Below are 22,508 nucleotides of genomic sequence, written 5' to 3' on the forward strand. Positions count from 1 at the left end.
TTACCATCTCAAACAATAAGATATAAAGAAAAAGTTAATAAATACTTCACTCTAATTATATGTCCCTGCTATAGTCAATCTATCACCAAATGATGTGTACAACTTTTCCCACCTGACTCTCTATGCCATGAGATTGTTAAATTTTCAATAAAGAAAATTGAAAATAAAGACTTTCAATAAAAAAAGAAAAGAAAGAAAAAAAATGAATGAAAGAAAACAGCTGCCACTCTTTTGCAAGGATTTAGAATTATAAGAGCTATAGTGATTATCTAGGGTTAGCCCATAAGAATGAAGAACCAAGTCCAAGAAAGTTTGTTACTTGTCCAAAATCATCTTGTTATTTAACCCACTTTTAAATACTGCTGTTCTAACAACCTCTCAGAGAACTTGGACTCAGCAGTCAGATAGATCTGGATTCAAATCCCAAATTTATCATATAGATGTAAGACTTTGAAAAGACTCCTTAAGTTTTTATGAGTCACAGTGGCATTAGTCGTAAAATGGCCATAATTATAGTTACTTTTCTTGGGAGGAGATATTAGAGTTAATGAGATAATTTATGAAAAAATAGCAACCTTGTGATGACTGGTACACAACAGATATTGACTAAATGCTTGTTCCCTTTCTCCTTAACTCTAATGTGCGTGGACTTCCTCTAAGTTTACAGTTCTTCTATGTCTTTGCCTACATTTTATTATGGAAGCTCATCTTTAAAAGTCACTCAGTTGAAAGGATTCCAATACTTTTTTTAAAGGCTCTATTTATCTAAGTGTACTATATATACCTAAGTAAATATCAGCCATAATATTATTTTATTCTCTTCCAATTTAGCTTATAAGAGACAAGTAACTAATTTCAAAAGATAAATGGAACTTTCACATAATTATCTTGGCATGTTATTAAGAAGGTTTTATATATTTTTACATATGTTGGTCCAACAAACATTTTGGGGCTATTTGGTGTACAAGACACTGTAGATGCATGTACCCTGGAAAGTAAGATACCTGGAAGGCAAAATCTCCACTCATAAGGAAGGCATGAAGAATATGGAAAGGGAATGGAGAGAAAAAACAATTTCAAGTATGTGATTGTGAAGCTCAACACAAAGGAACTGTGGTGTCAGAAGCCCATCAACATGGTATGAGGTTTGGTTGGACAAACTTTCTTGTTCTTCAGCATGGTCAAAGTTGAGCCTGTTCTTAAGGAAGTAATTCATATTGATCTGGATAGATTAAAATTCCAAAGAGGAAACTTCTTGAGCAAGATCAGAGATTACTATGAAATCTGTAGAGAGGAGGGAGATGGAAATAACAGAAAGCTGGGTGTTACTATTACGCTATTATAATAAGAGAGGTAAATTTGTAGATATGTTTTGGACAGTAGAGAGGAGAACTTGAATATCAGGCCAAAATATTTAAATTCAGTCTAAAGAATAACAAGGGATAAAATGCAGCTTGTACACAGAGATGACCTACTTAAATGTGTCTTTAGAACAAGATTACCTTTTAGCCAAGTATAGAACTGAATAGAGGTAAAGAGAAATTAATGGCTAGGGAAGTAGGGCTGTTGCAGAACACAGAGAATGAGATGACCAGCATGCATGAGGATAAAAACAGGAGTGTCTTCAAGATAAAAACCTAAATTCCCTACTAGAGACTCAATTCTACTCATCAATTTCTCCAAGTATCCCAAACTCTCAGTGATTTCTCTTCCCTGCCTCTTTTTTCACCGCTGTGCTCCTGTGTTAATCCTACTAGACTATTTCAAAACTCCATTTAAATCTTATCTCACCTGGACAGCCCTGTACTATGCAGCATCCTGGGCTGGGTCTCACAGCCTTCCTCTATGTTTCCACAGCATGCTACTCACACCATTATAAACAGGAACAGAAATCATATCCAGATACTATCAAGACCTGTGTATCACAACTTATTTCATTTCATAACAACACTATGATGATGATACCTTAATTAGCACCTTTTTTTACGGATAGGAAAATTGAAACACCAAAGTATAAGGTAGTTTGTCCAACATCACACAGCTCTAAACTAGAACTAGGATTCACACCTAGGTAGCTTGCCTGCAGAATCTAAGCTCTCCATCACCTCTACTGCCTTGACCACACTGCAATAACAGAATGTGAAACCACCTGTCTCTCCCTCTAGAAGTGAACTCTTTGAGGCTAGGGACAGTGTTTTCTCCTGTTCCCAGCCCCAGCACCATGTGAATCACATAATAGGCATTCAATACACTGTTGATGAATGATGTAATAGGTCAGATCTTAATTAAATCCACAGAATAAAAAAAAATTATGAGTTCCTTTAAAATGCCTTAGTTTCTTTTTGCTTATGTGTTGATCTCTTCCTTTTAATTAAAGAAGCACTCAATTTTCAGATAAAGAGTACCCTTTGGGTAACTAAAGGTGACACACATTGCTCATTTCCATCTTGCTTTCTCCTCCTTACTACTCCTTCCTAACCGGTCTCCTCTTGGATTCCATCTCCATGCCTGTTACAGTGACCACCTAGTGGGTGTTTTAGTAGCTCTGTCTCACTCTATACAGTTGCAAAACATATGTCCCTACTTAATCTTTTCAGATCATGATATTCAAATGTAAATTGATCCACATGTGTTATCTGATGAGAAAGTGATGTTATTTTGTAAAGATTTTTTTTCTTCATTTACTGATTCAAGCTTTGAAAATGTGTTCTCTGTATTCTTTTTGAAAACTCTAAATTTTTCAGTGTTCTGGTAATATTGTATTAAGATAAAGGTCACTGTATAGTAGGTTCTCATCTTTCTTTTATGTATACCCAGGCATGACACTGGAACCTACTTTTTAAGACATAAGAAGCATAAGTAATAAATTACAATAGCATTTCCTACAAAAAAAAAAGTTGATTGGAAACATAGACTCTATCAGCTTTGGCTTGGTATTTAACTATCTATCTCATGCTGGGTTTCCCAAAGGGAGAAATAATTTCTTTTGCTCAGTATCTTTATAACTCTCACTCAGAAAGAATTAGCCTTTTTGGATTTCTTTAATACCTTGAAACTTACACTGATGTAGTTTAGGTCAGACACTGAAGGTTATACTATATGTAGCTGAAAGAGCCTTTGCATAGCCTGTCTCATTTTAAAGGGATTTTATAGAGGCAACACCAAGTATCCCTAATTCAGGATTTGGATTTGCCCATGACCTGCCTTTCTCTGTAAGCACTGGCCTTTGTGGCTTTTCTCACTATAAACCAAAGACAGTTGATCAGGTGGCTGATTTTTATTTTTAAAAGATTCAGTTTTCTGAATCATGTTCTCATGCTGCATATTTTCTACATATGTGGTTGCTTTAAGCAAACATGTTGCCTAGTTTTTGCCCTAGAATTTATATTTCATATTTAGATCTTAAAGAAAGCAGCAAAGTGTACAGAAAAGTAATCACTTGGAGTATTTTGCCAAATCATCACACACATAACAAATGTCAGTGCCAGTTAAGGTTTAGAATCGACTTGCCTTCGTTGGGTATATTCACAGGAATACAGTCTTTCCAGCTTTTTCATTAATCCGTGACCCCATCATGAATGTCCAATATGGCAATATTAAATCTGTGGAAGTGTTTGGGTAGAAAGGATTATTGAATTTAGGTCTGGGTGATTTGTTTGATGTTGGTTTGTTCTAAAATGGAGAAAGAATGAAACCAGGAGCTAATGATCAAATATATGAAAGAACAGGAAAAAATGGGAGCTATGAAGAAATCTCAATTGAGGGACAGTTAACACTTTGCAGAAACACAGTTCACTGCATCCCACACCCTCTGCCATTGCATCAGTTTCGGTGAAACGCACAGAAACTAAGATTTGTGTTCTAAGCAAAGGGATACAGAATCCATCTTTCCAGAGGTGTGAAGGTACTATTTATTGCAATAACAGAGAAATAGGTAGATTTTGAGACTATGAGTGGGATGTTTAAAGTGAGATTTTTTCCAAGATAGGGTTTACAAATTCTCTACAAATGGTTAAATGGAGTCACTATGGAATTCGTAGGATTCCATCCAAAGAAAGTCCTAGAAAACATCAAAATTTCATACAACAAAGATAACTGGGGATCTTTGTTGAGAGGTTGAGAATTCCATAATCACTGACTTTGCAAAATACAGTTTCTGTTTTGCAGAGTATGTGGTGGCTTTTAATGTTAAAATTGCCTTTGAGTGAATGCAGGAATGGCTTCTCCTTTCAAGTTGCTACAAAATAACAAAAATTAAGCAATGCTAATCAGTTAGGGTTATTTGAGGGTCAGCCCCAGCAGGCAGAACTAACAGGTTCAAAGTGGATATTCTCCATGGGGAATTCCCATATTTGTAAACAACGGTGGAATTTCTACTTAATTTGTATAATCTCTGGCCAATTTCAGAGATTAGAAATCAATTTTGTTAAAACTTAAATTTATAAAGTTCCTCTCACTCCTCTCACTATTTTTATATGGTGCTCACTCGGCATTGTTTAACTCTATAGAACTGCACTAAATGGGAGATCAGATTTTAAAAAATAATTTAGTCTTTCAAAAGCTCTGGATAATTGGGAATGATCCTCTTCTTTGAACACTTTTAATATGAAGGAGTACAATTGTAGGAATAAATGGCTTCCAAGTTAACCCCTGAATGGGGTAAAATAGTCTGCTTACAGTTTAAATTTTAAGAGAATTAATGGTCAGCTAGCTCTATGTTGGAATAGTTTTTCATGCTAACCCACTGATATTTATTGCTGTCCTTCATATTGCAAGATGCTGCTGTTAATGGTGATAACTGTGTGATAAGTATGACTACAGAGATTTGTGACTGGGCTTCTGTGCCCCGTGCACAGGGGGTGATCGGTGTTTGATTTGCAGCCACATCTGAGATTTGCGGAGCTTGTCACTGTTAGTGATTACCCCAGACTTGAGGTCAGCCATCAGCTGTTTACAGACATTGCTGCCCACTCCTTATGCTCCAACAGTATGAGAAAATGAAGCTGAAAAGAGAGACCTGGTAGTCTCTCTTTCAAACTTTCAAACCAATTGTACAAGACTATGGATAATTTCAAAATTAGCCTGTTTTTAACAGTGGCTTTACTCACCAAAACATATGGTGAGTCAGTGGTATGATATTAACAAGCATAATTTTTTCTGTTTTTCACATCTCATTTCATAACAAGGTCTACATATTTCTATACAAATTGTTTAGATTATTCTAACATACATCATCTCAGTGGACATTGTTCCATGCGTGCAGTGATTTGCAAATGTGTATATGTGTTTACGTCTGTGCGTTGTGAAAGAAATTTAAGGGACCAGGGAAGTTCTTACTTGAAGAAAATCTTACTTTAGGCAAATCCTTTGTTTCTAACTCCTTATTCACCCTGACCACATTTTTGCTTGGTTTTGTTTTTCTACAACTTGATTTATATATGAAGCAGTGTGTTTTATGAAGGGCAGCACAAGAAAAACTTACTGGTTTATTTTTTTAGTTGTACTTTGCCAAGCTTTCCAGGAAAAGCTTGAAGCAAATAACTAAGAGACGGTTTGAAGTGATCAGTAGGTTGGTTTATCCAGAGCATCTTTCTCAAAAATAGCTGTTATTAATTAAAAGCTGGCTTATTTTAGAGTCTGTACTTTGGACTTTTATCATCACTGCTGATTAGCATCAGTAATTTCACTCCAACACACCATCCTTTCTGGATGCCTCCAGCCTGCTGTATAGCATACCACAATAAAGCCTTCTTTGCAAGGATTTAATGACACCATGAAAAGAGTGAATAAAGTACTAAAGTAACAAGAAAAGTCATTCATCCCCTTAAAAAGTTTTCAGATGATATTATTTTATACCTGTAGAAAGCTACCTAAAGTGGAAAAAAGTCCACTGAAAACAACTTTTAATTTTCCCCCCATTATGTCATGTGACTGTAAACAAAACTCAAATACTTTTAATTGTTCTAACTATAGGATAGACACAATAATGTCATATATGTCTTATGAAAAATTAATAGCATTGAGAACTTGAAAATTATAAGATCACATATTAATTTGCAGCTTAACAATTTTACAGGCTCAAGGTTTTGCTGTGTGTGTTTTTAAATATGAGTTGTTTGGGATTTTTCCATCCTTTTGTTTTAATATTGACCTTTGACTACTACTTTTGCTTCTTGGCATGAGGCTGGATTTCTAGTATGACTTTGCACATAATCTTTTATTTATAAAGGCAAGCATTATGGTTTCCTTTTTTTTTTTTTTTTTTTTTTTTTTGCAGTTCAGATCCTTCCTACTTTAAAGAGTTGACCAGAGAATTTTAGATCTAAAAAAAAAAATTATTTTGTCTAATGTCCTTATTTAACAGTTGATAAAACAAAGGCCAACTGAAACTTACTGAAAAGACTATAATGACATAGCTCATTATTTGCAAAAGCAGTATTAATCCATTGCTTTCCTGTGATCTTTTTTTCTATACTTTACTATCTTCAGGTTTAACAAGAAAATGTCACTCATTTGCATCTTCCTTTCCAATAAATATGTTGGATGCAAAGATTTATTTCAGCTAATTGTCTATAGAAATGAGATATCAGGACCTATCACCATGACAACCCAGAGTTACAAGTAGACAAGAACAATAAAATATTGGCATATCTAAAATCAGTCCCTGACATAGATACAGTACAATTTGCAAAAAGAATCTAAGTTTGCAAAGGCTCTGGTAAAAAGGGATTCTTTGTCTAAAAATGAAAAATTCTATAATTAAACCAAGTGATATAGGCCAAAATAAAATAAAATTCCATTAGATTAACAATGCCTGTTTATTTTCATGGATACTACTTTATACTAGGAAATAACAAACTAAATTAGCAGCTTTTGCCATATGTTTGGTGATTTTAGGAACTGAGGATTCATGTTCTTGATGTCACTCTGCAAACACCTGATTCTCATGATAGGGCAGGAATGGAATGTGAAAAATGGATGAGGAATGCAGAAAACTCTAGTTCGATGGCATTAGGACAACGGAATATCCCTTAACTAGCATATGAACAGTACCATCTCAGGAAGGAATGTTTCAAAAATTCAGATTCCTTGACCTCTCCCTAATTCCGATTGAAATTATTTAAATTTATGTGTTTCTAAAGTTTCCCAGATTATTCTAATGATCAGCTAGATTTAGGAATCACTGTCATGATGAATGTAACCTCTTCCAGACTCTTTTCTAGGGAACACCAGCACTCTGTTATATTCTTAGTAAGGATTTCTGATTTTCTTTCATGGTCAAGTAAATCTAAGAAATGATGTATCCTTCAATGGTTCTTAGAAATGTGAAGTGCATATTAGTATATTGACACTGCTTGAGCATTTTTAAAAGGTTTGTTTGAGAGTATGTATTATTCAACACCTATGAGCTTGACAGGGAGGTGAAAACTGGATTTTAGAGTAGCTCTACCACTTACCAGCCAAGTGACCTAGGTATGCATTACTTTACCTCTGTAGGTTTTAGTGTACACACCTCTAAAAGAGAGACAATAGTAGAAACTACTTGGCATACAATAAGGAATTCATAAAAAACTACCTGACACTTTTACTACTATTACCACTAAACTGTATTTTAATACAGGACTTCACAAATTTATGTGACAGAAGAACACTTTTTTTTCTCAGAACATCTATTAACATCTTCAGGTTCATAAGAGTTCAATGAAACACAGTTTAAGAAATACTTTACTAATGATTCAAGACACCCTAATTTCTTTATTTGACTCTTACGGGCAGTTAATGACACATAGCTATATGTCTCAGCTTATCTTTTATTTTCTGGCTCTTTTTAAAGTGCCCAACATTTAAAGTAGTGTGATTGTTTATGGTGATTAATATGTGTTGCATAAAACAATTTAACTGAAAAATTACTTCATCACCATCATGCCAGTTACATATAACAAAAAAAAAAAATCTAAGAGATTGACAAACTCACTACCTGCTTTTGTAAACAGAGTTTTATTGGAAGGCAGTTATGTTTATTCATCTCTATATTGTCTATGGTGGTTTTTAGGCTGCATTGAAGAATTGAGTAGTTGTTCCAATGACCATAGGAGTCACATGAGTCAAAAATATTTACCATCTGGTCTTCTACAGAAAAAGTTTGCCAACCCCAGATCTATGATAAGATTATTCCTCCCCTATTACTTCTTTCAAGCTGTGCTGTCATCAAATCTTTCCAATCTTCATTCTTGAAGGTTAAACATTCTTTGGATACAGATAAAGGTCCAACTTCACTTGAAGGTGGCCTTGGGTATCTCTTTTCACATACGTAACTTTAAAAAAGCATTAGATTTACCTACTTAACTGTTGTTACATACTTGACAACAATAATATTAAGCCATATATCTCTTTGCACACTTGCCTTCAAGCAGTACAGCATTGTTCTTTGTACTGATTAATAATAATTTAATACCTTTCCACTTGCTGAGAACTCTCAGATGAAACAGATAAGCAAAGATGATAAAAATTTCCATTATTTTGATCTACCTTGTGTTCTCCTTTAATAGCGTGACAAGTAGGTATTTTTAATTTAATGTAATATAATAAATATATTTCCTGTTATATTAATAAATGAAAATATGTATACTGTCTGCTTACTTAGGTATTCAGTTAATTATTATATCTTTTCAAGTCAACTCACACAATCCATAGTTTTATTTCATTAAATATTCTAAATATCACTGACATGTGGAGAAGTGGTAGGTTTCGTGGATTGTACCAAAATATGTCAGACATAAATCTAACCCTCAAAATGCTCCTAGTCTATCAAAGGAAGGAATACAGGTACCACACTAATAGATAGCAAGTGGCCTGTGATGACTGTACTAGGAACTCATATGAAGAAAGCGGGGAATTCAGTCTGGAGGACTTAAGATATCTTAAGAGTGGGGGTTTCAGCACACAGAAAATATTTCAGACAAAAATTGGAACATTGGCAAAAGAAAGTGCAAAGCACATAAAGAGAAAAATGAGTTAACCCAAGTGGCCAGAGCATAAGATATAGGGGAAACAAAACAAGAGACACCAGAGTGAGCAGGAGACATGGGTCCAGCTCACAATGTGAATGCCAGGCCAAGGAGTTTGGACCAAAGCCTGGGCTGAGCAGGGAGCCACCAAGGGGCTCAGATCAGAAAGTGACACAACCAGATCTATGCCTGAGGCAAACACGAAATAATAGCTGACAATTTTACAAAATATTTTGCACCGGTGTTCCCTCAAGAATTATTTAGTTCCAAGATATTTTTATTCTCATTTTATAAATGAAAAGGAAGGGCTTCTGATTAACTCTAGTGCTCTTCTCATTATACCTGACCAGCTTCCACAAGTTCACTAAGGATGTTTTACAAGACATGTAGAGATGGCTTCATTTTCATGGGTCTACATGCCCTATATTCTTTTATAACAGTTCAATTATAACTCTGAAATATTTCATATTAAGTCCTGTATCTTTCTGGTGGAAATGTATACATGCTAAGATAAGGAAAATTCTCCTCCAGCCTCACGTTTTACAGGGCTCAATTTCTTTCATTTTTAAAACTCCCATTGTCGTGAAGAAGTATGAATCTAAACCACAGTCCGATCCATTAAAAATTAATAACAGCTGTGTTCAGAATGCAGTGAGAATTGCCCAGGAATATTTTTGCAAATTTAGAGGGTTTTTCTAAATTTTTTCATCAGTGAAAAACAGATTTAACAACAACATCAACAAACCATGAATTTTAATAATGATTTTTGCAGTCTTAGAAATACCATAGTCAACTTCCAGTAGTTACCAAATGAAGTTGTTTTTCTTTATAGTGAGAGAATAACCACAGCTCTCTAGAACACCATTTATTTTCATTATATATTAGTTTTATTTCCCCTTCTCAAATATGACAGGGAAAAAATTAAAAGTATTCAGCCTAACTAATTTCCCCCCAACATTAAAAATAAAATCCTGCTAAAATAGCAAATCTTTGACTGCTGAGAGTTAGAAAGCTCCACTAAGGAGAAAAAGGACAGTCACAGAGAATTATCCTTTTGTTAATGAGACTCTAAGACATCCACACTGAAGCTAGAACATACCTAAATCAAGATTCCAAAAAAAAAAGTTAAAATCTGTTTGAGCCAAGAATTTGATTAAAGATTGAAGTTTCATCCTGTAAATAAGAATCTAATTAATTATCTAAAAATGTTGCCCAATGCCATCTTCATCTAACCACAATAGGAGTGCATACATTGCTACATTTTAGAGATGCAATCCAAATTGCTTTTAATACTCTAATAGGTATATTCTTTACAAATCAAATATTTCAAATAACTAATACTGGAGATCATGCCGTAACTTAATAAAAATAATTGATAACCAATACATTCCCTTGAGAAATACATGGCCGTTGGAAATGGAGAAATAAAAAAAAATAATAAATAACACTGTCAAATTCAAAGCTAAGACAACAATGAGGGCCTTTTAATGAATGCTGCACAGTTATTACATAATTTCCTTTCATTCTGCTAAGAATCCAGTGGCAAAATTAGAGCCCTATTACTATGTTGTTATTATCTACATCTTAAAAATGGGAAAACTCAGGTTCAAGTGGTCTAAGATAAAACAATAGTCTTTGATGGCAGGATCTGAGCTCCAAAGGTGTTCATTCCACATTGTCATACGGCCAGATTGCATTGGGGATAGCACTAGCCTTTCTTCTTTCTTTTCTTTCCTTTTCTTTCCTTTTCTTTTCTTTCTTTCTTTCTTCTTTCTTTCCCTTTCTTTCTTTCTTTCTTTCTTTCTTTCTTTCTTTCTTTCTTTCTTTCTTTCTTTCTTTCTTTCTTTCAGAGAGAAAAAGGGAAAAAAGAGAGCAAGAAAGTGAGCAGAGGAAGGGAGAGAATCAGGGTATGGAGCCTGACGTAGGGCACAATCCCACCACCCTGAGACTATGACCTGAGTCAAAATCAAGAGTCAGACACTCAACCAACTAAGTCATTCAGGTGCCCCAGCACTAGCCATTCTTATACACAGTTTCAAAGTTGTGACTGCTTCTGCTGTGTCTTGCACAAAAGAAATACAAACCAAAGTCAAAGGACTAATCAAGACATTACTTGGTCAAGATTTTTTTTTAATTAAAATATACTTTCATATTATTGCCCATAAGCCATCTCAACATATTTTTTGGATTGAGGTAAGCTATGACTTATGCCATCAAATAATGAAATACAAAATTCAGAAGGAAATTGCTGTTTGGACTTAAAATTGGAAATTAATATATTTTAATATTAGCAGTTATAAAGCACTTCACTGTATTTTTAATTACTGCCTCTTTGTAATATGTAAAAGTGCGATGTTGCCAGCAAGTGGAAAAGGAAGAAAAGATTTCAACCTTTAGTAAATTTTTGCCCAGAGAAATTCCAAGACAGTGGCAAAGCGATACTTCTGAACTAGTAATCTGATCGGTACTCCTAATACAAATGGATTTGGTTATGCCAGGCCTAAGACTTTCACCTCCTATACTCTGAAGAGCCCTGAGTTCGGTGACATCCTTGCAAGGCACTTCCTTTCAATGTTTCTCATAGAATATGACTGGTCCTATTTGCCTCTTAACATGATTCTCTCAGGCTGTAGAATTCTAACGGTGATGAATTCTCCCCCACGCACACATGGCCCTGTTTTATTGCTACTGTAGATGACTGGCTTTTAACTGCTATCAACAATCTGTTCTTTTCAGTGTCGACAGGAAAGTTTTGGAGCTATACAGTTGCTCATTTTTTTCCTATTGCATAAATAGGTGATAAGTAGAGCATCCTTAGCATGGAGATATACAGGCTCTAGTCAAAATATTCTGTTCATTGTCAAGGGCTTTTTTTGTACCAAAGCCAAAAGTCACTCCAGCTTATCAGTGAAGGATTAAAGGCTTCTGCTTTCCTAGGCTATTCACACAAGGATAGGTGTGACACTTTATCAAAATCTTTACTTCATTGTGAATGCTCTAGCCTTCGTCTATACCTTTGGGTTCTCCTTTGAAGATTGTAGAGAATGCTAAAACATCCTTTCTTTTTTTTCTTAAATACATACTGATATTTCCTTAATAAGTATATTATGTTTATTTAAAAGAAATACATTTGTGACTGCAACTAAAGAAACATATTTTTGCTTACATTCTCCTTATCTATAGTTTATTTTTCTGTATGCTATTCTTATGTCAGAAGAAGCTGTATTTTATTGTCATGAAATTCTTTGAAAATATTCAGAAAAAAATGGTTCTCCATAACATCGGTTTATTAAAATAGACAGTATATAATTGTAAAGTTGCCTGCTATTTAAAAATAAGCCAAAATATGTTTAAATAGTTTAGGAAAAAATATTTTTTAAAGATATATTTACTTGGGGGAGGGGGGCAGAAGGAGAAAGAAACTTAAGCAGACCCTGTGCTGAGCGTGGAGCCTGAAGCAGGGCTCAATCTCACAACCCTGAGATCATGATCTGAGCCTTATTTAAGAGTCGGATACATAACTGATCACCATTCATATGCCCCTAGGAAAATATATTTTTAAAGAAAAAATAATTAATATGATGTCACTGTTGTGTTGAAACTATAATGGTAAATTTCAAGACTGAGTGAAATTTTTTAACTTAATAATAATTTTAGACTGGGTATTTCAACTGCTTTGCAATATCCTTGTGTTTTACATTAGGGTCAGAATAAATGTAAATAAAAATAGAAAGACTGGAGCACCTGGGTGGCTCAGTGGTTGAGCATCTGTGTTTGGCTCAGGTTGTAATCCCGGTGTCCCGAGATCGAGTCCCACATGAGGCTCCCCACAGGGAAGGAGCCTGTTTCTCCCTCTCCCTATGTCTCTGCCTCTCTCTATGTCTCTCATGAATAAATAAAATAAATAAATAGTTATTTTTGTAAAAAATCATTTGTTTTACAAAGTCAAAATTTTTTCCATGGATATCTTAGCTCCTCTTCTAGATTGGCATTTATTAAGGGCAGGCTAAATATGTAGTTTATCTTGGTATACTTTATATACTTTATCCTATATATAATACACAATTAATAAATAGACTTAATAAATAACTTTTAAATTCATATATCTTTTTTTCTGAATTTGAGCTTATTATACCTACATGGGCAAAGGTACATGTACTCTTTACAATCACCTGGCTAAAAATGTTTGTTTTCAAGAAACATAAAGTGGTATTTGACAGACATCTGAGAAATAATATTGCAGAATGTATTATCAAAATACCAACTCTCAGACGAAGCCAGAACACCTATTATTTAACTTGTTACTCAAATGAGAACATCATACACATTTGCTGACAGATTATAAAAAAAATCTATTGCATCTGGTTTTCTGTTTGCTTCAGTAGTATTAAAATTCTTAAAGAAATTCTAGCTCTGTTCATAATTTGATAAGACTTACAACCTCAGTGTTTCAAATGTGCTCTAATCAATAGGGCAGATCACTGAAGAGATCACTACAGTCCCATTTGATGCAGGACACTGAGAAGCATTTTAATCAGTGATACAATGGGTTTTCTTTCAGAGGACTGTGAATTTTGTTTAAAATCCATTGGCTCTATTGATTATTAGGTGACATCTGCCGCATGCAAATTACTGGTTACAGGAGTGGCAGTGGATGCTAAATACTCTTGTACTCTGTAATTTAATGTATATTTTAATGAAGTGAACAGTGAGATTCCTGACAGGCATCAGCAACTTTGAAATAGTCTTCCAAATTTCTCATACAGTTTGAAAGTAATGAGATTTGTTCCATAAAGTGATAAAATTTATGCCATAAATTATCTCTAAAAGAAGAGTGCATCTTAAAGCAGTATATTTTCCTTGGTAGAGATCAAATTTTAAATAGTTGTTTAATGGGAAGTTTTTAGAAAAGCAATCCGAGCTATATTCTCTTTGAGAATTTTTGCCAAAATTATCAATGAAATGGAGCACCATATGGTTTGTGAAGCCTAATATCACTTGGTCAGAAGGAAAGCCATTGATACAGTAGTCAGTGTGCTAAAACTTGGCCCTTAGAATATATCCCATCCATGCATGCATCCATTGCTTCAGCCTTCAACAATGGTCATGAAAGGCTTTCTAGGAATCAAGCTTTATTCCTCAGAATATTCAGGATGTGTTTCCTTGGACTTTGTAATCTAACTTATCCCTTAGGAAATTGGACTTGTTTAAAATCAGGAATGTTGTGTTTTGTTTGCCTGAAAAAATAATTTACAATATACTAAAATCATTTTGTTTAAGAAGCAACCGTTAAACTTAACAAACATTATAAAATAAAACTAGCTTTTTCTCAGACCTTTTAGGGATTCCCCTGCATATATTCTTACCCTAAATTTAGTTATCATGGTATCTGCTAGTGCAGTAAGTCTGTAATTATCTACTACAAGGAAGTTTAGTCAATGGAGTGCTTGAAGATTGACTTAACTAGTGATCCACACAGTGGATATTGTGAATTTCAAATTGCCTTTAGAGAGTTTATGCTCACTGTCATAATATTGGAACCTAAATACTTATTTCATGACTCAGTCAGAAACCTTTCCCCACAAAGTGTCCTTTATAATATTTAAATAAAATGCAAATATCTTACTGAATCAGAATCCTACCCCCATGCATGATAAGCATAGATGAAACTGCCCAGAGGTATGGCTTAACAAACCAGAAAACAGTGCGTAAAGGACTATGTACATGTTAACAAATATTTACTGTCTATTATGGGCTAAAATATCTTCAAGGTGCTGAGAGTACAACAATGGCAATACGCTACAAGAAGCTTATAATTCATAGGGAAGGCAGATAAAAATAAACAAACATGTAATCAAACCTGTAAGATAATATCATGCACTGATGAGAACTCTGAATGGGCAATGTGATGGAGAGAGACTAAGGAAAGATATTCAGGGAAGGCCTTCCTGGAGAAAGGGCATTTGACTTGATATCTAGATGTTGAGACATCAAGAAAAGAAAATGAGTTTGTTGCTTTTCTTTTCTTTTCCCTGGATGATTTATAATCAACATTTTCACCACTCACAATTAGTCTTTATCTAAAGGCTTCTAATAACAATTTTTCTTCAATGTATTTCTGACATTAACTAATTAATTAATTCTTTTGGTACGCAAATCTTCCCCCACCCTACAACAAACAAAGTTCTATAAAACTTTATTGCAACCACCTCTGTAATCAGATTCCACTTTCAAGAAAAATAACCTACATATTCCTTTAAATCTAGTCTTATGCTATAGTCTGACATTATACTTGAATTTTTTTCAGAAATCCATCAATAAGTATGCAAGTGATTAATAATAATAATAATAATAGTATTATAATATCTCTTACACAGTTTATGTGCTTCACAATAACTCAGTGAGATTGGTAATACTGTCATTCCCATGTTATAGATTAAGAAACTAAGGCACAGAATGGTTATCTAATTTTCCCAAGATTCACACCTAGTGAGAAAGGATCTGAGACTAGAACTCAAGTATTGAGGCTACAGAGAAATGTCTTCTAACCAGAATATCACAGCCACCCAAACAAAGCCACTAAATGAAATATTTTTTTCTAATTTTCCTAATGCAGAGTTTCTCAGCTTGTAAGAATACTGTAACCTTAAACTTCACCAAATTAAAATAGGAAAGTGAACATTCCTATGCTCTTGTCACTTTGAGGTTTTAATTTGGGTAACAAATCAGGTAGGCTGTGACTATTTCCTTATGGACTCTATAAGGAAATGCCAGGAATGGCCTCCACATAAATAATGATGCCACAAGTATTGTTATATAGACCAAACATCTAGGCTTTCCTCGATATGGAAAATAAATCTCAGCATACTCAGAGCACATAATAAACATGTATTTTCTACAAACATTTAAAGAATTCTCTGCAACCGGTCTGCAATAACATGTCCTCATAATCCTATGTCAAGTCAGTGATGACTACATTTGCTTCCAAGTTCTTACAAAGAGCATTTTTGGCAATTTTTCTGGAGTTACTCAGTTATTCTAATAAGCTAAGTTACTAGATCTCAAGCTATGTTCTCCATTTTAAAAAAACATGAAGCATTCTGTTGTTTCTGGGGTTCTAGTACCTCCCCTCAAATTCTCTAAGAATCAAATTTCTCAAAAATCACAGACAGTGGCATTGGGATTTCAGCTTCAGGGTCTTCAGAAGTTAACCACTGAAAAAATGATGTCTATTGTCATACTTCCATTCTGATACTAAGGAGATTCTTAGTCACCTAAACCAGTATTTAAAAAAGAATCCCCTTTTATTCTATTAATTACAAAATATTTATATAAAATAACATATAATAATATTTATATAAATAATACTTATATAAAATATATATATTAAATAGGAAACCCCTTTGAAATTTGGGGGCAGCTGGGAGAGCATTTGGATTTGCCACGCAAATATATTCAGCAATAGCAGGAACTACAGATAAAATGCATGGTTTCTACTTAAACAGAGTGCCACATTCGATATTCAAAGCCCCTATGCAGAAGGTGTACAGATTTCTAACAGACATAACATACTCAGATTATCTAATACATAACATGAATACATTTGACCTCTAATCTTAATTCCAATTAAAATTTATATAAAGGTAAATACAGTGTGAATACTACTTTATTTTCCAAAGCTCTCACAGAAATGAAATGTTCTGTGAGATTTCTTAGGAACAGATCTTTCTTGTATAAGATTTTCGGGTGGTGTCATTTAATCATCTTACTTACCAAATCTCTAGCTGACAAAAGCCATGTACTAGTTGTAATTTCACATGCTTTTCTAAAAAAAAGCAAGTAAGGATCATTTTTTTCCAAGTACTTGTTTCAGTGTTCTCTGTTCCTCTAAGGATAGCTTTATTGTTTAATCTTTGGTTTTACAGGGACATTTTCAGATTTAATCTATAGTTTTCACATTGAAAAGCCTGATAAAAAGGAATTTTGCAACCAGCTCAGTCTTAAGATGTAAAGATTATTCAAAGTGCCAGACCTTTCAGTTTGAGGCTGCAAGGGGGGAAGGATTTTTAAACTGAACTTAATGTCAAGGTAGCACATTGCTCACTCCCAGGGACTTCTGAGCTGCTTATGCAATGTCTTTTTCAGAAGTGCAGGAGAAAGCAGGGGCAGTGGAGGAAGTCAAGCTGGGCAAGAAATCACTGGTATCTGAGCTCCTATAGGCAAAGTCCTGATAAGGCTGGAGAGGAGAGAAGGCCCTTTCGTGTAAGGTCAATGGGTTAAATTTGACTGAGTGTTCAGAGCAGAGCTGGGGCACACATGGAGATTGAGAAGAAATGGACTGAAACAGATTTGGGAAGAAAAATTTAATGAAAACAAAAGAGGAAATGACATGTGTCTGACAAGAGATTCTGGGCCAGGAAGGGTGTGGCATATGAGTAAAGTCAAGGTCAGGAATGGACTCATGGACAATGTCACTCTGGCTGGAGTGATTTTCTTACTTTTCGAATTTATGTTTCTCATTCACAATCCCTTCAAAAATCAGGTGAATTTTTATCACCAAGTCTTGTAGTCCTAGCTCTTCCTCAGAATAATTCTCAGAATTCCAGAGCACACACATCCAGTCTCCAATGGCTTCACACAGATGCCCCTGGGTCTCTACTGGGCCATTATCTGTTAGTGCTTCCCTCAGATATCCATGAGTGTAGTTATCAAGCTAAAGAAGCCAACACTTCCAAGAACGTGAGCCTCATGGCAGCCTAACTTCAACCTACTAGAGTTTCCTTACTAATTTACATTTGCAGAAGGTTAAAAAGCACTATGGCTCCATGATAATCTCTTTATGCTCTAAATACCCTAGTGAAATTCTCTTTCTTAGCAGAAGTACATATCTTCTATAAATCAATTATTCAGCTCCCAATGGCTATTCCTCTGGATCTGGCCTGCATGGAGAAGGGTACAAAGAACTGGAAAATGAACTATACCAGTGGGAGTACACAAAATAGTGATTCTTGCTATCACTGGCACTACAGTGTAGCAGGTATGGTGCCTGGGTTCAAATCCTGCCTCTGCCCCTTACTGCCTACAGGATTGGGGAAGTTATCGACCCTCTCTCAGCCTATGTCCTCATCTGTGGGATGGAGATAACATATATTCCTTCATAGGGTTATTATGAGAAATAAGTCGATATAGGTAAATTGCTTGGCATGATATCCAGTAGTTAATCATGGCCGAAAACATTGTTTGAATCAGAATGGTGTCTTTAGAGTCTGTGTTGGGATTCTAACAGTCCAATAAATCTCTCTCAAAGGCCACAGTTACTTAGAGGTAAACATTTTGCTTTGGAAAATTTAGGTGCTCTTTGGGATTTTTAATGCCAGAATCAGTCCACCAGAGTTGTACAGATCAGCCTCTTCTTCAGCAAAAAAGGAACCAGCAAGAACAAAGAGTCACAGCTGTGGAAGAGCAGGGTGTGGAAACGAGATTGGTGGCTCCCACTTTTTCTCATATTAGCAAGAAATGCTGGCCAAGTCCTCGCTGTACTTCAGAAGGCAATGTAAAAGTACTTCTTTGCAATTTATCAAAGAAAGGGGGACACCTCACCTTCTGACCATCTTGCTTGGAGATTTAAAGTATCACAATGGAGTTTACAAAATAAGGAACAGCAGAGCAGCAAATAATGTGCTGGGGTATCAAATCTTTTCCTTAATTTACTGAGATTATTTAGTAGGGTAGCTTCAGGAAAATCTCAGCTCTTGAGATGATCCAACAGATTCCTTTGAGATACTTAACCCATCTTATCACACAGTAAAGAGCTTAACTGTGACCTTCAATAAACGTATTGACCATGTTAAGAAATAGCAATACTTTTTCTACAGATTCTGTGTCTAATTCTCTTACTCTTACTAAATTTGAAGGTAAAATAACTGAAAACTAGACTTTCATTCTTCAAGCAGCAGGCAAAGGTAAAATTAATTTGAAAATAATTAGTTGAAAGATTTTTCACGCCCACAAACTTCCTGAGTCAAGAAGCATTGGTATTACCCAAATGGTCAGGTTCAAGAGGAAGCAATAGCTGACATGGACAGTAGCCACTGAGACAAAGGCAGAGAACTTTCATTAACACAATTTGCAAGCGAGGAGCTATGGCCCTGTGGCACGAGAGGCAGAATTTTCTTGGAACAGATGGCATGACTTGAAAAATGCAGACCTGTATAACTTCTGAGATCTCCAAGTTTTTATCTCAGAATTCCAAGCCTCTGTTTCTTGAGAAAGGAGACCCAGAACTTTTAAACACCTCTGTGGAAAAAGTCACAGAGGGGTCACTGCTTGAGATGATTTGTGGTATAGGCAGTTTCTAGAAAAGAAACAGAATATCTCAAACTCACTCTTGGCTGGTAAGTACTGTTGAGACAAAAATTGTTTTCTGCCTTTTTTCCCCTCTCTAAATGAATCACTTTTCAATTCCATCTTTAGAGTCTTTGACTCTTAAATAGTGGGTTTTTAAGTCAATCGATTTTAGTTCATTCATAAAAGCAAGCCAGAAAGATGAAAGATATTCACTAAATCTTTCAAGAGGCAGTACCTGGGAGTTTGGATCCCAAATGCAATCTCTTCTAAAATTCATATTGAAAAAAAGAATGCCATTTAGAGTCTAGGTTAGCTTGGAAGAGTTCCTACAGAGGGTAAGGATGTCCATTTACCATTTTATTTTTTCTCAGTAATCCTTTTCTTTCTTAGGAGAAAAAGTGGCAAATGGCAAAAACTTATTTCACATGTTCCAGTATCATTCCTGTTTGCCAGAGGAAGGCAGAGCAATCAGTGCATCTGGAAACCAAACCAGGAGGTGACATATTAGTTGTCCAAACATTTCTTTGGAAAGTAGAAACATAAGTCATAGGAAGAGTCATCCTGGAGTGCTCCAGTTGCTCATAGCAACCTGAGCTGCACAAGGCAACCACTTTGGCTTGGATTTCCAGGTTGCTTTCCATTGGGGAAGAATGCTCATACACATGGTAAATGAAGTTCATGCAGTAAAGCCGATATAAGCACTGATGTTTTATCTTCTGACAGCATATGAATGTGCAAGCATTAAGTTATAGGAGAAAAGGGGCTAATTTTAGATTTGTTCCTAGCCCTCTCCATGTGAATGGTGTCGCTGTGAGCCCAGCAATGAAGTTCACTGTGTTGTAGCAGACTGCGCAGTTCCTGAATGTGTCAACCCAGTCTATGAACCAGAACAATGTTGTCCTGTCTGCAAAAATGGTAAGACCATACTGCATTAGCTTTCAAAGAGGGGTTAGTGCAAAATACAAATATTTCACCACTGCCCATTCAATGCAAGAGCCCTCTCAGATCTGCCTGTGGTTCTTCAATGTGGCCATCACAAATTTATATCTTTTTCCCACCTTAACATGAAAATGAACCAGCAATGGGTGCATCACGAAGCTTTCCATCTGGGGATTTAGAGCTCTCATAAGCTGACTTTGTTGTGATCCCTATTATTTATTTTTGATTTATAGGGAGGATATTGGAAAGAACACAGAACCACCTTTCTGTAATGACTTAATTTCACTCTTGTGGAGGCTATGAAGCAGTTCACATCATTTCATAGTGCATAACCCAGGAGAGAGAGTAGGGTAAATGCCAGGTATTTTGCTTTGGGCATAGAGAAAACTTTAGATTTAAAGTTAAATTATCAAAGAAATATAAAATTCAATTATTGATGCACTTAAGTTGAAGGAAGAAAGACTAGAGGATTTAGGGCTTCTATTCTAGGTTTTTATTACCCTGGAATCTTTCTCTCACAGGAATTAAACAGAGGAGAACTTGACTTATAAGATTCTGGGTTCCCTTTTGGCTTTTATGGAATGGAGAGGTTGAAATGCCTACAGTATGCTGATCACTCAAAGTGATGCCATAGAGAAGACAATGCAGTGCCATAGACATAGACCCAAGACAGCATATCGCAAGCTAGTATCATGCTCTTCCTACTGGTCAAGTATTACCAAAAAATTAAGCTCCACTGGGTAACATTCCACAAATACTCCCTCCTATCATTAATATCTGCTTGGAAAAGTGGTTCGAGCTCTTAATTAAGCTAAGTCACTCTAATCCTGAATCCCTGTGCCTTTCCTTGAGTTAGCAGGTGCTCATCTTCCTCTATCACTCACATCTTTTTTTTTTTTTGGTCCTGTATTTGCCATTGTATTAATTCATCTGCTAATCTTCTTCTTTATAGAATTATAATTAGAAAAAAAGAGGTATCAGTTTATTTAAAGAAAAAACAGCAACTAGAACTAGTTTTTATAATAATTTTTGTGTTTTAGTGTCTTCCAAAGGTCTTAGGAAGATCACTTATGACATTTTTGCAGGCACAGTTTTACTATTTCTGATCATATGAGCCCACTGAGTTGAATATTAAACTGCTAACCTGCCTTCTCTTTTTATTCTTATTCCTCTCATCCAACTGACCTGTGTCATAGTGACCATCTTTTCTGACTTAGAAGGTGGAAATAAATATCGTCCTGAAGTCCTAACCTATCTAACATATGTAAAGGTATACAATTTAAGACTTTATATTTTTTAGAGGATTTTGAAGAAACTGGAAAAGTTACAGGGAAGAACAATAAGATGATTTAATGGTTGAAAGATAGGACCTATGAGGACAGACTCAAGGAGTTAGCATAATTTGTCCTGGAGAAGAGAAGGCTCAAGGGAGACCTAACTGTCATAAAGTATATGAATGGTTAGTCTAAAGTGGAAGAAGACCTGTTATTTTTCATTTTCTCCAAGGACAGAAAGAAGAAAAAATCAGCTACCTAATCAATCTTTAAAAATAGGATTGACAAGTCTTTGACTGAAGACTTTTTTTTTTCCAGAAGCAACTGTCTAAACAGGTTCTTGAGGATCCTCTCTTCCCCAGGTGTCCCTGATTGGCTTTTATTTCACATTTATGGTAAACAAAATTATGCTTATAGTTAAAAACCCTCATCTGGACATATTTAGAATACTCGTAGAATTAAAGCATACGAGACCATATATTTAAAACACAGGGTTTACACACGCACTACTACATCATCCTAGCTACCCCACACCAAAGCCTGTAATATATCCAGAGTTAATGTCTACATCAAATGTCAAATCATTCACTATCGACTAGTCACCTTTAATTTGATACCATCCAAGATTATTCTACTTCTCTCCAGGCACCAGAGTAGAAACTTAACTTCAAATGAAACCTTTCTATAAAAACATCATATAATAATGAATGGGCTTTAATTGTTCACTTAATTAGTCACCCATTATATCCCTGAAGCACATGTTAAGAGAACAAGATAAGTTAGGTTTTCCAGAATTTAGTTCATGGCACACTACAGTTTCTGTTCCTTTTTGTCATTTTCAAGCAAACTTTTTTTCATTTTTTAATAAAGGAAATGAATCTGAATTAGACTTAGTAGAAAGACAAACTCTGATTATAACATTATGACATGTTATCTTTAT

At 35.1% G+C, this 22,508-nt stretch overlaps 1 protein-coding gene across 1 annotated transcript in view; it reads left to right on the top strand.

The window, feature by feature from the left end:
- The window catches only part of VWC2L (von Willebrand factor C domain containing 2 like), a 154,824-nt gene that overhangs the window by 5,681 nt on the left and 126,635 nt on the right, over positions 1 to 22,508 (top strand). The window contains exon 3 of the mRNA XM_038585676.1: positions 20,141 to 20,270. Coding sequence (XP_038441604.1) covers positions 20,141 to 20,270 — 130 coding nt within the window. The remainder of the gene's footprint in view (positions 1 to 20,140; positions 20,271 to 22,508) is intronic.

The sequence above is a fragment of the Canis lupus genome, chromosome 37, assembly GCF_011100685.1.
Source record: "Canis lupus familiaris isolate Mischka breed German Shepherd chromosome 37, alternate assembly UU_Cfam_GSD_1.0, whole genome shotgun sequence".
Lineage (NCBI taxonomy): Eukaryota > Metazoa > Chordata > Mammalia > Carnivora > Canidae > Canis > Canis lupus.